This window comes from Pelmatolapia mariae, linkage group LG20, assembly GCF_036321145.2.
Source record: "Pelmatolapia mariae isolate MD_Pm_ZW linkage group LG20, Pm_UMD_F_2, whole genome shotgun sequence".
Lineage (NCBI taxonomy): Eukaryota > Metazoa > Chordata > Actinopteri > Cichliformes > Cichlidae > Pelmatolapia > Pelmatolapia mariae.
Window position 1 is genome coordinate 2710244 of NC_086244.1, and position 18098 is coordinate 2728341.

At 41.5% G+C, this 18098-nt stretch overlaps 1 protein-coding gene across 1 annotated transcript in view; it reads right to left on the reverse strand.

Annotated features, from left to right (window-relative positions):
• The window catches only part of LOC134618757 (neural cell adhesion molecule L1-like), a 30014-nt gene extending 12640 nt beyond the window's left edge, over positions 1-17374 (reverse strand). The window contains exons 1-10 of the mRNA XM_063464314.1: positions 17272-17374; positions 16510-16794; positions 15759-15861; positions 15167-15333; positions 9472-9594; positions 9008-9178; positions 7710-7821; positions 6402-6586; positions 955-1086; positions 58-201 (exon numbers count right to left, since the gene is read on the reverse strand). Coding sequence (XP_063320384.1) covers positions 58-201; positions 955-1086; positions 6402-6586; positions 7710-7821; positions 9008-9178; positions 9472-9594; positions 15167-15333; positions 15759-15861; positions 16510-16645 — 1273 coding nt within the window. The 5' untranslated portion in view covers positions 16646-16794; positions 17272-17374. The remainder of the gene's footprint in view (positions 1-57; positions 202-954; positions 1087-6401; positions 6587-7709; positions 7822-9007; positions 9179-9471; positions 9595-15166; positions 15334-15758; positions 15862-16509; positions 16795-17271) is intronic.
• Between the last annotated feature and the right edge of the window lie 724 nt (positions 17375-18098).

Genomic DNA, 18098 nt, shown 5'->3' on the forward strand with positions numbered 1-18098 from the left:
TAACCAATCACAGGTGAGACAGAACAAAGAGGAAAGTGAACCCGGCGGGAAACATACCGACAACGTAGAGGTAGGTGTTGAGGAGGATGGAGCCGTGGTCGTTTTTGGCTTCACACTGGTACACGGCCGTGTCGCCAATGTTCACGTCTTTCATTATGAGCGTTCCTCCGGTCACCGTGCGCCGAGGTTCTTCATCCACTTCTACAGGGAGGGGGGAGAAGAGGCGAGGAGGCAATGTAGAGTTTGTCAAACAGAAACAGGCTGAATCTAAAGAACTGAGGTCCACTGACAGAAGCAGCAGCTGTCACCGGCTGTCACCTCCCTCCCTCTGCTACTCTTTCTCAGTTTCCCTCCCAGTGTGCTCATATTCCTTCCTTTTCTTCCTTTTATGTGGCGTTTACTTTCTTTCCTCATTTTAATTTTTCTAAAAGCCCATCTTCATAAATAACATGTAAACTCTGAATGTGCGAAACATCAAGAAGATGTTTGATACAGAAATGTGGACTCTTTTTCTTTGACTCATTTCCATCGTCCGTTCTTTCTCCCCTGGTCTTTTGATTCAGTCATTTTTTCCTCTTCTTTGTTCTGATGATTTGTTTCCTTGCTCTCTGTTTATTTTTCTATCTTCTGGCTTCTCTCTCTCTCTCTGTCCACAGAAAGTCGACAGCATGGAGCCAGGAAATGCTCGCTCTGCCCTGCCTTCAAATCTATGTCTGTGGCCATCAAGTTTTAATAGAAAGATACAATCAACATCGAGTTATCCGAAGGAACGGTTCACTCTGCAAAGTGCTGACCATCAGAGTAATACAAGTCTGTTTTCCCAAATTGTTTAAAGGTAGTTTATCATGTGCACTTTATAAGAAATCGATAACTCTTCAGTATCAATCACACACATCAGGTGCTGCAGTTTCTTCCCAAAGAATCACAAACAGGTCCGTCAGAATCTTGCTGTACCTGTTAACAGCTGACCGTTGATCCTCCAGGTGATGCTGGGCCTCGGGATGCCATCAGCCTGACAGTCCAGTCGGACTGTTTCCCCGAGAGTGTACATCAGGTTCTGAGGCTCCTTCACCCAGTAAGGAGCCGCTGGAAAACGAAGAAAAGCAGCATTTAAACCCTAAAATATAAATCAGTGTCAGTGTCAATATGAGTAAGAACTTACCTGTTTAACATTAACATCTGGTTAATTAGTGAAGTGCGCCTGTAAATGACCTCATTAACAATTTGTAAAGTGGTTTATGAGTGGCTATTATTTTGTTGCAGCTTGGACCCAGCTGATGCTTTTATTTTGAATGTTACAGAACGACAAGGTGCCGCAAATCAAGTGGCGTAAACCATACAGTAGAAGCGCGAGTTTGAATGCACAGAGAGAAGGTGTGCTCAGTAGTGATGGGAATTCCGGCTCTTTTTAGAGAACCGGCTCTTTCGGCTCGCCTCACTAAAAAGAGCCGACTCTTTAGGCTCCCAACCGGCTCTTCAAGTTGTTTTGTTGCTTTAATTAATTTATTATCAACAACAATATAAAATTATGCACAAAAGGAATTACTAATGTAAAAAAATGTGTTTTTTATTTATATGTTTACATATAAATATATACGATAGTACGGTGGCCGCTAGAGACAAAACACATGCAAACTCCAAAACACATGTAAACTCCAAAACACATGCAAACTCCAAAACACTTGCAAACTCCAAAACACTTGCAAACTCCAAAACACATGCAAACTCCAAAACACTTGCAAACTCCAAAACACTTGCAAACTCCAAAACACATGCAAAATCCAAAACACTTGCAAACTCCAAAACACTTGCAAACTCCAAAACACTTGCAAACTCCAAAACACATGCAAACTCCAAAACACTTGCAAAATCCAAAACACTTGCAAATTCCAAAACACAACGGAAGTGCTCCAGGATGCTAGGGGCAGTGTTGAGCTTTTGTTACCTAGTAACTACACAAGCCAGGAAGTACCAATGACCGGATTTGGGCTGTCTGCAGCCTTAAAGGCCGCATTTTAAGGCTGATTACGTGACATCGACACGACGAAGGCTGTCCCAATTCAAAGGCTGCTCGAAATGCGTCCCTCAAATGCGTCCTTAATTTCCCTGAATTTTAAGGATGCGTCGGTGTAGCCTTCATGGCCCAATATATCCTAGATTTCATAGCGCGGCGGTGGTGTGGATAATTTTGCCGAAAAAAACGGCGGAAGCGGAGCCGCCGAAGAGTAAACTTTCAAAAGTAAGTGCTGAATATTATGTCACTTATTTATGCGCAAATGTTTTTATAATGAAGAACATTAAAACATTACTGTTGGCCACATGTCGGGAAAGTTATGTGACATTAGCGATGTTTGTACTAACTTGGTTTTAAAGCCTTTACTTCAAAATATACGCCGTTCAATAGTCGACCTTAATCTTACAGAGAATGTGATGATTTTATGGATAATTAAAGTCAGTCATATATCCACAAACACAACAAGCTGAAAGTCAGTGATGCTGCTCGGTTTGCAGTCCTGAATATCACGGCACAAGCAGGATCCACTGCACTGTTAATGTTAGCTATGTTATATTGCTGCCTCTGTTCGGTGGTGTCGAGCCAAACGGACTTTAACGTGTGTTTGAACGAGCTGACGGTTCACTCGTTAAGCTAAAAGAAAGATGCTTTAATCACAGGAGTCACACATGTGTCCACTGTACCATCTGGGAACTCTTCTTGTTTAGCACTCGTAATAACACAAACACTAAATCCTCCTTCTCTTGTGCTGTTTTGTAGCAGTGTATACACCTGAGACTGTCACCTGTCTGTCTGTCCTGCACTCTCTCTCTGTTTCTTTCTCTCTGATTGTGGAATAAAAGTATGAACATGTATTTATAAGTTACACTTGTGTTTGAATCCTGCAGCTTATCACACATTTGATTTCCATGTGTGGCAACTGCAAGTGTCCAGAATGAGGACAGATTGAGGGACCCACTGCTGCACATCATCTGTGAGGCTTTGCACCCCTGATGATCCACCAGGACAAATTCAGCAGTGTGTGAGGAAGAGGAGGAGGAAGAGCCAGCAGCAGCTGACAGATGGAGAGAATAGACAGACTGTTCCCTGTTTGTGAAGGACTGCTAGGAAAGTTTAACATAACTAATTGTCTGTCCTGAATCAGCCTTATTAGGTAATGTTCAAATAATGTTATCATTCCAGTGTTTTCAGTGTGGGAGAAAGTACTCAGGGCCTTCAAGTTACACACTATGAAAGGCAGCAACAAGTTTAATGTTCAGAAACCTAAAGTATGTATCAGCAGCAGAACGGAGCTAAAAATAAATGTTTGTTTCAGTTCTATGAAGCTTTGAGTATTTTGGATTAGTAGCACTGCTGTGTTTGTTGCATCATATTGCTGTAATTGTTTATATGCTTTATATATTCTGAGGTAAGTTGATCTATAGTGTTACATCATATTCTATAAGGATGTTATGTGTTTGTATACTTTCTGCCCAGTTTGACCCATTTAGCAGAAGTCAGCCTGTTTAAGGCTCTGATATCTATTCTGTATGACTTACAGCAGTTATGACATGGTCTGATTTTCTCACCCAATAAAGGAATATTTAATATATCAGTCTACTCTTCATTTTATCAGAAACAGTTATCACAGCTTGTACATTTTCTTTTTATAAATATATGTAAGCAATGAGCCAAATTTAGTAATGCCAACAAACTGAAGGAACAACATTTGTCGCTTATATATGATACACCTATATATACACTGTCAAAGATACTTGTCTTTGAGTGAAGATTTAAGGTGATAAGACATATAAATAACTGCAACTTGAATCTGTACTGAGGCTCAGTATTTGACACAGAGTTCATGTTCACTGCTGTAATAGCTAATAATGATTAATATAATAACTATAATATTGGCCATATTATATTTACATTACCAAAGTGATATGGCTTTAGTCTCATGAACAACATCAGCTAAATGTTATTTACTAACTAATCTTAAATGACTGTTCAGTACAGAAATGAAGCCCAACAATCATGTTTTACTGTCCTGTGGTCTCGGCCTCAGATACTTATCAAATCACACAAAGCTCGTGTAGAAACAAACAAACAAATGAACAAAATATGTTCTCCTTCATTTCTGTCAAACAAAGTTGCATGACACGTTTCCAGCGGTTAGTATCATGGTTGCTAGGCAACCTGGGAAGCGCGACAGAGACTAGACCGTCCCATACAGACAAACTTGCCGTTTATTTTGCAAATCGAGCTCAACACTGCCCCTAGCGTCCTGGAGCACTTCCGTTGTGATTTGGAGTTTGCATGTGTTTTGGATTTTGCAAGTGTTTTGGAGTTTGCATGTGTTTTGGAGTTTGCATGTGTTTTGGATTTTGTAAGTGTTTTGGAGTTTGCAAGTGTTTTGGATTTTGCATGTGTTTTGGAGTTTGCAAGTGTTTTGGATTTTGCAAGTGTTTTGGAGTTTGCATGTGTTTTGGATTTTGCAAGTGTTTTGGATTTTGCAAGTGTTTTGGATTTTGCATGTGTTTTGGAGTTTGCAAGTGTTTTGGATTTTGTAAGTGTTTTGGAGTTTGCAAGTGTTTTGGATTTTGCATGTGTTTTGGAGTTTGCAAGTGTTTTGGATTTTGCAAGTGTTTTGGAGTTTGCAAGTGTTTTGGAGTTTGCATGTGCTTTGTCTCTAGGGGCCACCGTACGATAGCCCCTAGAAACAAAGCGTGTACAAACTCCGAAGCACATTTCTAGCGTTAACTGAACTTCCAAAACAGAGCTACCTAATTCACTTAAATTACACAATTGAAAGCATATGTGTATTGTTTGTGTATTTATACACAAGCCCTCATATATATTCAAATAATTAAAAAGAAAATGTTCATTTACCTGTTACTACCACACACCAAATCCGGTTGTTGGTACTTCCTGGCTTGTGTAGCCACTAGGTAACAAAAGCTCAACACTGCCCCTAGCATCCTGGAGCACTTCCGTTGTGTTTTGGAGTTTGTACGTGCTTTGTCTCTAGGGGCCACTGTAAATATACTTTTATTTATTCACGCCACATAAAATCTAAAAATAAATCATATAATACAAAAACCAACGTGCTTCTAAGTTTGTATATGTTTTGGAGTTTTTATGTGCTTCTGGGTTTTTACGTGTTTTGTCTCTAGGGGCCACCGTAAATATACTTTTATTTATTTACTCCACATAAAATGTAGTAAATAAATCATATAATACAAAAACAACTATTTACATTTCAACTTTTAAATATTTAAATTTTCAGCTTTTTCCTTTTAAACAAATTTAAAGTGAAACAAGACAAAACACTGCAAACCACAACACATTTAAATATAAATTAAAATATGAAAACAAAAACAGCATGCACATTCTCTGTCATATGGGCCTGCATGAATAAACTTTGTGAATCCTTTATCATCCACAACTGAAAATAGTTGTGGATGATTACTATACCTTTCTAATGTGACTTTGTTGTCCCTGGCTCTCTTTCTCTCTCTCTCCCTCCCGCTCTGTTCTTGTGCTACTGCGAGTGTAACTACCGCCCCTCCCCCCCCCTTCCCAGTGCAAAGCACAAGGCTCACGTGCGGAGTGAAGCGGAAAGAAAGTGCGAGAGAGAGGGTGAGAGAAAGAAAAAAAACCCCACGGCTCCCAATAAGGAGCCGGCTCGCGTCGTTCACTTCAAAGACCCGGCTCTAAGAGCCGTTTCGTTCGTGACTGACACATCACTAGTGCTCAGTGGTTAATGGACGGGAATGGGAAAAAACGGCTATTAAGGTGCAATCCTGAGTTGTAAGCAGTTCCTTAGCACCTGGTTGATGAGGGAACAAGGTTGGTAACAAAGTTTGTCCTGTAAATATGTACTTTGCTATTTTACGGAGCATATAGCTGCTGACCGCTACTAAGGATAGTTTTCACCCACTAGAGGGTGCTAACGTACCTCGTCATGTTTAGGCAGCGATGCAATAATTTACAAGTTTCACTGTTATATGTTATGTAAGGTAAAGAGAATTACTTTGTGATTAATGAATAAGGCAAAAGGTTAAAGGTAACACACTGTTAGATTTACTAATGGTCTTTTATTCTGTATGTTGTAGCTCTTACGGTGTCTTCACATACACGGCTGTTTAATAAAAGGATTGTGAACCATCAGTTTGAGAGACCATCTTTTCAACCGGGGATGCTACAGCGCCTTTAAAGCTGTGAACATGTATACATGTTCACAGCTTTAAAGCCAAACCTTTGCTGTAAATGTGCCTGAAGGTGTTCAACGTGAGATTTAGTAAAGAGGAGCACAAACACGTTAGAGTTCAAACTAACACAGAGATCACATCCTCACGGTCAGCAGAGCATCGTGATCGTCTGTGCGCTCGGCTCAGTGGCCTACCTTCCACAGTGACCGTGAAGGAGCGCGTGATGAAGCCGTGGGTGTTGGAGGCTTTGCATTCGTACTCGCTGTCGTCATCCAGGGTGATGCTATCAAAGTGGAGCCAGCGGTCAAAGTTAATAACTTGGCCGGTTGTGTCTGCCAGGACACCATCCTTTTTCTTCCATTCCACCTTAGGTGTGGGTCTGCAGAGACGGAGATAACATCTATTAAACCCGATTCTTTGATCCCCATGATAGAACAGAGAAAACCCGACTCAGGAGTGGTCAAAACATTTATAATTCTTTATTCAATCATCTTCCGGAAGAGAGAGCCCTGCACAGCCCAAAGCCAGTTGCAGAATCTCTAACATTAGAAGTTAACAATGTGTCTCATATAGGTGTTATTTTGGTCCTTCACACGTCAGACATAGTTTCGATATAAACAAGTCCTTGTAAGTTACTAGTTCCGCTTTTCTGTCTGGTTTCCTGTATTTATTAATATACTTCTGCAGCTCTACCCTAGACTTCCTGTTTTTCAGTCTGGCCAAGCACTTGGTTTACAAGTCAAAAATGGCCTTGCTTTACAAGCCTTTATTATTAAAATACATAAAACAATATAATCAGAAAATAAGCACTAAGAATATATGTTTATTTCGTAACACATCACTTAACATCACTGGGTTATTTGCAATCCAGCCAGAGTTACCATTAGGAGTCGGTTAACCCTGTGAGTCACGTTAACCACAGATTTGTGACAGACTTTAACAAATTTAACAATTCATGACATGAATGAAATCACTCATGATTTGGACCTTAGAAATTTCAGCAGACTATATTTTATATGAATTACTGTAGGGTCTACTGTACAATATAAAGCACCTTGAGGTGACTGTTGTTGTGATTTGGTGCTGTATAAATAAAACTGAATTGAATTATAATCTCACTGTAATCTGTAATTCAATGATATATTGATAGAACACATCTTACTTTGCCTGCTGATACAACATAAATTTATTTTTCCATTTATTGATCAGTTGCTTTTTTGTGTCACTCTGATTGGCTCGGCTCTTGTAGACAGATGAAATTGATGACACTGGCCTGAGAGTTTTGTTATCGATCACCACAGCCCCTGATCAATTATATTATAAAAATATTCAGCTTGAATAAAAACAGAATTCAGGGTCATAAACATGAAATGAGTTTCATGTGTAAACAAACTGAACAAAGGTGGAAGTGCGCACACACACACACACACACACACACACACACACACACACACACACACACACACACACACACACACACACACACACTCTGAGATGCTTACAGGCCTCTGGGTAAACATTCCAGGGTGACGCTGTTCCCCTTGAGGGCTGATATTTGGGAGTGGTTCCTCTGATGGAAGAACTCGGGTTTTCTTCCATGAGCGACTCTGTTACCTGGAGGATGTGAAGACAGAAATCAGGACACAGGAAACTGTGAAGCTGTCATGGCCTGGGGCTAGGGACCCAGAGCTCATGTATGTACACACACGTCTCTCCTTGTGTGCTCCCGGATATTTTGGGCCACCTGAGGGGTCGTGACCCCGGAAGTGTTCCTGCGCTAGAGGCAACCACAGCTGTCAGGGGAGCTGTACTTAAAGGTATGGCTGTGCTGGATCCTAGAATCTCACTTGTCAGTACAGCCGTGGACTTTGTATGTAAACCCTCGCTATTGTGGGTTATCCTGCTATCCTCTGTGTGTGTTGTGTGTTGCCAGGAATCGGGGAGTGGAGCGTATTTTTTGGAGCAACGGTGTTGGAACAGAAGTGTTTTGGAGTTGCTACTTTTTCACATTCACTGACATTTGCACTGTGCGGGATTCGGGGGGAGAATCACCACGGGAGCCACAGTGCTGGGATTTATGTATTGTTGTATTTCTTTGCTGCACTGTAAATAAATCCACTGTTCTTCATCATCAGAGCTCTGCATTTTGGGTCCTCCTTTCCCACAACTCCACAGTCTGCCAACGCAGTCCGTGACAGAAGCATGATCATCACGATCGTGATGAAATGAAGACAAATGGCGTACAAGCCAGGGCCAATTAGTCAACTGTGATCTAGTTACTGAGCATATACTTGTCATCATAGTGTTACTTAGTGGAACAAACACTGGTCTCTCAGTTGTGTTACAGCAGGGGTTTTGAACTCCAGGCCTCGAGGGCCGGTGTCCTGCAGGTTTTAGATCTCACCCTGGGTCAACACACCTGAATCACATAATTAGTTCGTTACCAGGCTTCTAGAGAACTTCAAGACATGTTGAGGAGGTCATTTAGCCATTTAAATCAGATGTGTTGGATCAAGGACACATCTAAAACCTGCAGGACACCGGCCCTCGAGGCCTGGAGTTGCCCACCCCTGTGTTACAGTGTAGCCTGCATGACATAATTAACAATAGAGCGTTGACACTGCAGGACAGTTTTATGCGTCCTCACTGTTCTGGCTGATGTTACCTCACACAGAGAGCGTGATCATGGTCGGCACACACACAGGACAGTGTGATGCTCTGACTCACTTTTCTGATTTTTCTTATCTCTATATTTAACACTTTGCAGTTTGTCTGTGCGGTGCGTTGTGTGTGAGCTCACTCGACTTCACAGAGAGGGAGACAGCAGTGGCAGGTAGAATAGTCCTGGCCTCTCTGTACTGGGCGTGGCAGATGTAGTCCTCTTTGCTGTCACTCCTCATGAGATTCGCGAAGTACAGCTTCCCATCCAGGCCGATCGTCACTCTCTCACTCCGAATAATGTGCATCAAATCTGAGCCAGGACGGGGACAGTTTAATGTAGGTGAGAAATAAAGTTCAAAGCATGGAAACTGCAGTGGAAAAATGTTTTTCATGTTAGTGTAAAATTAAATTGGTTAGTTTGCTCTTAAAACGCACAATAAGCAGCTCGCTTTATTGCACCGCAGCCTCAATAAGCTGATAACTTAAAAGGTAGAGAAGGCCAGTCATAGAAAAATGGAGGCCGAGTGGACATAAACAAAGAGTCTGTGTGTCACAGAGGCTGGCAGCTGATGAACGGGACAGAAAACAGATCGGCACACTCACACATGTTCATCCAGTGGATGCTGGGAGGAGACGAGCTTTTTGGAGGGTTGCAGGACAGGACCATACTCTGTCCCACGAGTCCTTGCACACGCACGGCTTCTTGTTTCATGAGAACTGGCTGAACTGAAACACAAAGCAGCTGAATACAAGTTAATACTTCTGCAGGTAACATGAAGAGCAGCTGAACAAGGGAAAGGAAGAAACAATGAAAATAGTGACGCAAAATAAAAAAATACAAAGAAGGAAGAGTAGAAACATTTCAAGGAGAGGTTTCATACTGCATACACTCCACAGCTGTTGTAACACAGTGGACTGGAGGAAATGTCCAGGATAACAGACTTTAAATGCCTAAATGATAAAAAACAATGCCAGGGTTCATTTGTAATTAAGAGGACCTGAAACAATAGCTGCATATTTACAATCATGTGGACACAGAGTGACATCATCTGTCTTTTTGGGTCACATGATTAACTCGAATCTCATATTTCCAGCACAGCTTCTCAGGTTTCATCAGCCAGTTACTTATTTTGCTCTGAAACATTGTTTAGAAATTTTATTTGCTAAAAGCAGCTTTCTGATGGTGCTTTAGGTAAATAAATGTAAATACCTCTATCACATCTGAACTGTGCGCTACACTGGACACTCGCATATGAGAGATTTCTACCAACACAAGAGGCGAGATGTCATCCTTAAACCACAGCATCCAGGCCTCAAGTTAGGTGAGAAGGATTTTCATGAATATTTGGTAACACAAACTTCTATGTATTTTGACGTCTGTCATGGTCCTGAGTCTGACGACTCAGTGTTTTGTGTTTCTTTATATTATGTTTAGGTTTGCTATGTGTTAGGGTTTTGTTTCATGCCTGCCTGTGTTCCCTCTGTCTGTCCATGGTGTCACTGTGTCTGCTCGTGAGTCTGTCTGTTAAGTTCAGTGTCTTGTCTGATCCTCTGTGTTAGTTTCCTGTTTTATTCTGAAGGTCCTTGTCTCATGTGAGTGTGTTCAGTTTACGTTTCCCCTGTCTCGTCAGCTGTGATTTCTCCCAGGTGTGTTCCCCTCCTGTCTCCCATCTCTTGATTAGTGCTGTGTGTATTTAAGCCCTGTGTGTCTGTGAAGGTTCTCAGTCATCCAGGTCATCGTAGTCAAAGGAGTTTGCAAAGAAAAGCGTCTGGACTTCTTTAAGTTGCTTGAAGACGTTTCACCTCTCATCCGAGAAGCTTCTTCAGTTCTAAGGTCAAATGGCCGAGAGTCCCAGATTTAAACCCAGTGGGAGTATCCCCCCAAAGAGGGACAAAGGACCCCCTGGTGATCCTCTAATCACATGAGCCAAGGTGTGAAAGCGGGTGTGGGACCTAATCAGCCAGGGTTTCGGGTGAGCTCATTGTGAAACCTGGCCCCACCTTGTCATGTGAATTCCTGAGGTCAGATGGCCCAGGATGTGAGTGGGCATTAAGGTGTCTGGGGAGGGAACTCAAAACTGGATTATAGATGGCAGACAGTTGGTGTCGTAAACCACCGCCTCTGTTCAAAGATGGTCGCTCACAGTGGACATAGATGGCCTCTTTCACTCCTCTTTCAAACCATCTGTCCTCTCTGTCCAAAATGTGAACATTGGCATCCTCGAAAGAGTGACCTTTATCCTTAAGATGCGGATGAGAGGTGAAACGTCTTCAAGCAACTTAAAGAAGTCCAGACGCTTTTCTTTGCAAACTCCTGATTAAGCCCTGTGTGTTCTCTTGCCTGTTGCCGGTTCGTCTGCGTTAATCCCCTCCGTCATCCTGAGTCGTTTCCCTGCATCTGTCTGCGTCTCTCGGTCCTTCACCCCGTTTGGTTATCATTTCAGGTTTGCTCTTTAATTTTCCCAGTTTAGATTTCCTCAGTTGCTTCTCATACCCCCGCTGCCCGTTGGTGTCATTTTGCCACTTTGAAAATAAACATTCACTCATATCATCCGTCCTTTGCCTGCATTTTGGGTCCTTTAATAATTCCACACGGCTCATCCCACGAGCCGTGACAACGTCAATGACAGCTCAGAAACTAAGCCTGATACACTTTGGGAGGCCTTTAAGGCCTATTTAAGGGTGCTATCATCTCTTTTGAATCAGCCAGAAGGAAGAGACACCAGGCTAAGCTCCTTCACTCGGACAAACAAATTAAAGATTTGGATAACAAGAATGCCCAGACGCCATCCACTACGCTACATAAGAAAATACTGTCCTTAAAATATGAATATAATAATTAAAAAATAATACAGGGGAGGCTTTAACAATCCCAGAGACAGAGATTGTGACTCTGTGAAAAAGTTCTTGGATAACTGCACCTTCACAAACCTAGGGGAGGATGAACTCGCATACTTAAAATCAGAAATAAAAATTAGAGAAAGAAATCAAGAGATTTTGTGCCCATATAACATTTACTCAAACTCTAGTTGGGAAAGACCTCCCTCCCACCCTTACAGAGGTAATTATAACTGTCATTTATAAAAAAGGTAGGAATGCTGAGGATGTTGGTTCTTCGTCCCATCTCCTTGCTAAACCTGGATGGGAAACTGTTCTCTAAAATACTTGCCAATAGATTAAGCCCCTTTTTAACACAGTTAGTACACCCAGATCAGAGAAATTCATTTTTTAATCTCAGGTGACTATTCAACATTATTTACTCCACTGCCAGACCTAAAGGGGGTTAGCAGTTTTGGCACTCGATGCTGAGAAAGCATTTGAGCTGATTGAAAGGCCTTATTTGTTTGAAATATTGGAAAGATTTAAATTGGGTAACAACTTTATTTCAATGGTGAAGTTGCTTTATGCTCGCGTTTTTACCAACCAGATTCTGTCACCATGCTTTGGCTGAGGGACAAAACAGGGATGCCCCCCCCCTCCCTCCATTGATATTTGCCTTGGCAATAGAGCCCCTTGCTGGAAGCATCCAACTATTTTTGGTTATAATACTGATGCAACTACTAATAAAATCTCCCTCTGTGTGGATGATGTGCTATTGTATATCACCCAGCCAGACAAATCTATTCCTGCCATATTAGACAAAATTAAGTTATTTGGGTCTTTCTCTGGATAAATCTGAATAAAAGTGAACTAATGCTTCTACATGTCAGTAACCCATCTTGGCTACAAAACCTCCCATTCAGCATAGCTTATGAGAAGCTCACTTATCTGGGTATTCAGGTTACACAATGCTATTCCTCTTTATGAAAATCTGACTTCTCTCCTTTAATATCTGAGCTTCAGTCAAGTATACAGTTCTGGAATACGCTTCCTATATCACTCATTGGTAGAGTTAATGCTGTAAAGATGATTTTGCCTAAGTGGTTGCACTTATTTCAAAATCTCCCTGTGTTCTTTCCGAAATCATATTTTAAAAACGTGAATTCACTCATCTTACCTTTTTATGGGGCAATAAAACACACAGAATTGCTGAGAAACATCTTTGCAAGTCTAAAATAGAGGGAGGGTCTGAATTAGCCTTACTGTATAGGAGCTATACTGCTGTCTCCCCTGCCCATTGATAATTCTATGTATGACAACAATGTGGTGATACATATCACCATACCTGTTCTTAAGCACATTAATTTGTAGTCTTTATCCTCTATTTTGTAGGCAATCCATCTTTTAAACCATCTATTCTACACAATACATTTTTTCATGCACTGTGTGCCGCAGGCAGGAATGGAGGACCTAATGTGCAGACTCCTCAACACAGCTTTATTGCTGAACATGACAAAATAACTAAACTGAAAATACAAATAAACAGGTTGGCAGAGATAACACACAGTGTGGAACGAGGGAGAGTGCAACACAGACACAGCTGGGACAAATCAGACAAATCAGACCAAAACGAGACAATGAAGCAAAACCAGACACACTGCACACAGGACAGGGACTATCAAAATAAAACAGGAAACACACGACAGGCACAGAGGCATGGACTTGACACTGAACAAAAGGAACACAGAGACAAAAACCTAAGAACTAGAAATCACAGAACAAAGGACTAGAGCTAGAAGTGCAAAAATAAATAACAGAAACACTAAGTCACCGACTACAGACAAACAACATGAAAACCACTGGGTCACCAGACGCAGGTACCCTAAAACATTTAGACCTTGGAAACAGGTAGGACTTTGCACAATCAGTGATCTATACTTGCAGGCTGTCTATGCCTCTTTCAAGCAGCTATATACAAGCTACCAGGGAAAGACTTTTTCAAATAACTGCAGATAAGAGACTATCTCAGGATATACGTACAGGGCTTTGAGAGTCTCAAAGTTTCCATTCTTGTGTGTCTCCAACTTTCACCTCGTAGTGAGAAATTTATCTCTCACACCTATCAGACTCTAATGTCAGTGAGCCCTGTGAACTCGTCCTTTATCAAATCTAAATGGGAAGAAGAATTAGGTATCACAATCACAGAGATTAAATGGGAAGAAGGTTTGCAGAATATCCATAAAAGCTCCTACAATGCAGGACACTGCTCGATTCAAAGATTTATATCGTCTACACTTTTCAAGAGAAAGGTTAAATCAAATATACCCTGAGGTCTCTCCTATCTGTGAGAAATGCTCCATAGCTGAAGATACGTTAAGCAGTTTTGTTTTTTATCCCAAAAATAAAAAAGTTTGGGCCGACATCTTCAGTGTCTTTCTTCGTGTGCAGTTGAATCCTGATCCACTAACAATTATTCTGGGCATCTTTGATGATACTGTGGGAACAGACAGTGCAAAGTGATGTTTTATATCTGATTGTATTATTATTGCAAAGAAACTTATTCTCACTCACTGGAAGGAGAGAGATGCAGCCCCTTAAAGCTCTGGCTTAATGACCTTGCAAATACACTACATCTGAAACGAATACAACATACTCTTAGTGACAGACTCTCCTCTTTCAGTAAAATTTGGGCACCTCTCTGTACGTTTCTGCAGCTATAACCAGCAGTTATAATTTTTTGGCTTCTCATTATGACAAACTAGCTGGACAGCTGTGAGTGGGACCGGGGTTGTGGGCGTGTGGAAGGGTATTGTATTATATTATGTTATGTTTTGTTATATTTTGTTATTCTCTGTGATGTTAATGTACAAAAGAACAGAGCATCTATCTGATTCTGTAAATTCCATTGTCATACAAACATGTGACCTGCTCAATAAATATATCTTGAAAAGTAGAAAAACAACAAAGTATGGAAGTAAATCTCACAACAAAGCAGAGGAAATAAAATCTGAAAGAACTGAACTGCAATCAAAACCAGAATTCAAAACCACGGTGGAGGTGAGATCCCGGGCAGAAAGAGCCAAAGCGCTCTGTGCGTTTGCCGTGAGTACAAAGTTTCTAAAGGAGACGAGCTCATCAGTCCACATGTTTGTGAAATACAGTATAATATTTCATCTGGAGAGATTTTAGTGAGTCTGTGTGCACGCTGACTGCAGCCATCGGCTTCATCCTCCACACCCACCGTACATCCTCCCTACTGAGTGACGTCACGGCGCTATCACCGGGAAATGGTTGCCGTGGCATCTTGAGATAAGCGAGCAGAACAGGTGGCCCCGATCAACCTCACTGACTCACTGAAGTGTGTGTGTGTGTGTGTGTGTGTTATTTTATATCATCATGTGACATCTGTGAATCAGCAGGTGTGAACCTCAGAGCACACTGACTGCCTTTGTGTGCATACAGTAAGTTTGTGACTCACGCTCTACGTTGACTTTGACGGTTTGTGTCATGGCGGTCCCCAGACTGTTGGAGGCGTAGCAGCGGTATTCACCCTCTAACATATCCAGGGAAGAATTGTCGCCTCTCAGCGTTCCGGATGCTTCAGTCTCTGATCCGAACAACTCGCCATCTTTCAGCCAACGGAATCTATGAACACAGAGGGGAGAACGGCTGTCAGCACATCAGCAGTTTACAGACAAAGTCACAGAAACAAACCTTAAATTACACAATAAAGAAAACAGGCAGTTGCTTCTATTTATTTGGGAGCTATTTTTAAGGATCTACAGTTTCATTATAAACCAGCGAGTCTTTATCTTTGGATCAAAGCCTGAAACAGGTTCATGTAAAATTTTGATCCTTTTGATCGACGGCCTGAAATACATAAATGCAAAAATATGAGGAAGTGTAACATTTACAGCTGTTATTATTACTTTTAACAGTCGGTCTCCCCGAGAGAAGCAGGGAGTGGAGAGAGGGATGAGCTCGGGGAGGGGAACAGCTGAGAGATCATTTTGTTTTTGTTTTATTGTGAGGACATTTATTGCCATGTTAACACACACAGGTGTACGTACGTGGGTGTCGGGTTCCCGGTGGCCTCACAGGCCAGATTGAAGTCTTCTAGAGAAAACACTGTGTGTGATTTTGGCATCTCTGTCAGCACCGGAGGCTGAAATACTGAAGACACACACACACACACACACACACACACACACACACACACACACACACACACACACACACACACACACACACACACACACACACACAAGGCTGACATTTCCAGTAGAAGTTGAATATTAAATGTCACATTTTATACTTTAAATCCATCAAAATATTTCTAGGATATTATTTAATATGTCATTAATAAGTCTTTTATTTTTAATTTAACCAGTTTTGGTCGTCCATAAATCTCATCTTATCATCTGTTTAGCTTGAAGGAAAGAGTCACTGCCATTTTTAACTTTTCAGAGCATCATGAGGTGAGACGAGTGGGAACATTCCCAGAAATGTAACTGAAGTCATTTATGAATGTTTGCTCTTCTGCACAGCCCCAGAGGTTTATGGGTATTGCAGTATTTTAGAGCCACCACTCTGTGCCATGAATTATTACTGTACATTGACTACATAGAGTTGCTGCTTAGGCAAAATAAGTAAGAAATTAAATGGAAATACAGAATGTGGAAGAACAGAACCAGCCCTCCCTTACTGCTACTTTAAGTAATATATAATTTATAAATATATTATTACATTTTATTATTCTATTTCACACATACGTGCATTTATCCAGTGTGAGACATTTGCTGTGAAAGAGTGAGGACTCACAGTTTTCGGGGATGTGCAGTTCTCCCTGAGTGAATGGAAACGTGAGGGAGAGGAAGGACAGAGGGAGGAGGATCAGAGGGAGGGCAGGGGTGCACTGCCCCCTACAGTCCATTAACTGATACTGTGACACACACATGTCTCAATGCCCCATCAAAAACAAAGCGTGTAACGAGACGCACACACACACACAAAAGGAGACACTCCAAGGACCTCCACGAGGAGCAAACAGCAGTAAGCTGATGGTGCCTTCACGCTGCAGTTCTGAGTGACACTTCCTTGTTTGCTCTGTAAAGGTGGGGGTGGACAAAGGATGGATAAGGGGGCAGTAGGGGAGGGATGAAGGAAAACATAAATAAAAAGAGCAAAGCAATACATGAATGTATGAATATGAATGTATGAACTTTGAGCCGTGTCTTTCTTTCTCTAAAGAATACAAAGAAACGGGATTTAATAACACACACACACACACACACACACACACACACACACACACACACACACACACACACACACACACACACACACACACACACCTTACAACTTCATTACTCAACAACAGATTCTGATGCTACTCATTGCCCACTGGTAATATAATTATATATAACTCCAGTTTAGTGATACACCAAACGCTGACTCTGAAAGTTCGGCAGCATCATTCATGTCTGACTTTAATAAAATCCACCATGTAGCTGAAGGTTTGTGCCCATTTTCAGTGCTGCAGTTTTTACATTCATGACAGAACAAAGAAGTGAATGTACTCACAGGTCAGAGAGGAGTGACGCACTTTCATGATGAGGCTCTGATGGTTTACTGCTGCCTCTCTTCTTCTTCACTGGAAAGCAGGAACTCACGTCTCTAACTGAAGGAGTCCCTCCTCCAAATACCACAGCACCTCCACGCGCCTCCCCTCTACATCCATCTGTGCGCCATGTGTGTGAGCTGCTGCTGAAGTTAAATTTTGTGTACCACTTTATATGTTACACATATTTACACTCCTGTTGACATTTACTGTTAAAAAGAAGAAAAAAAACCTGATTTGGGTCTTTAAAGTTCTTATTTTCTTTAAACCTGTGAAATACATTCTCACAGTGCAATCGGACATTTATTTGCAAACTGCTGCACTGAAGGAACAGTGACATTTATTTACCTTAAAGATCCATCATTCTCTAACTGACACGGCACAGGGATGCTGGTTCTCTCAGTCTTCTTCTTTCAGCTGTTCCCTTTAGAACCTCTGCACGTCCTCCTTCACTACATCCATGAATCTCTTCTGAGGCCTTCCTCTTCCTCCTGTCAATCAGCTTCATCTTTAACATCCTTTGTCCAATATGTATTTTTTATTTATTTTTCCCTTTATTTTCAGCCATAGTTTGTAACTATTTGTGTTTTTTGGAATGAAATTCTGGCTGTATGTAACCCTCAGCCTCGCCTCCTGACTGTGAGCTGTCCCTCTGATGTACTGCTCACTCACACTGAGGATCTCAACATCTTTACCTCTTTGTGTCAGTGCCAGCTGTGGAACTGTATATAGTGTTATACTGCTAGCAGACCCCTGTGTAACTGCAGGAGCAAGTAGTTACAAATAAAAA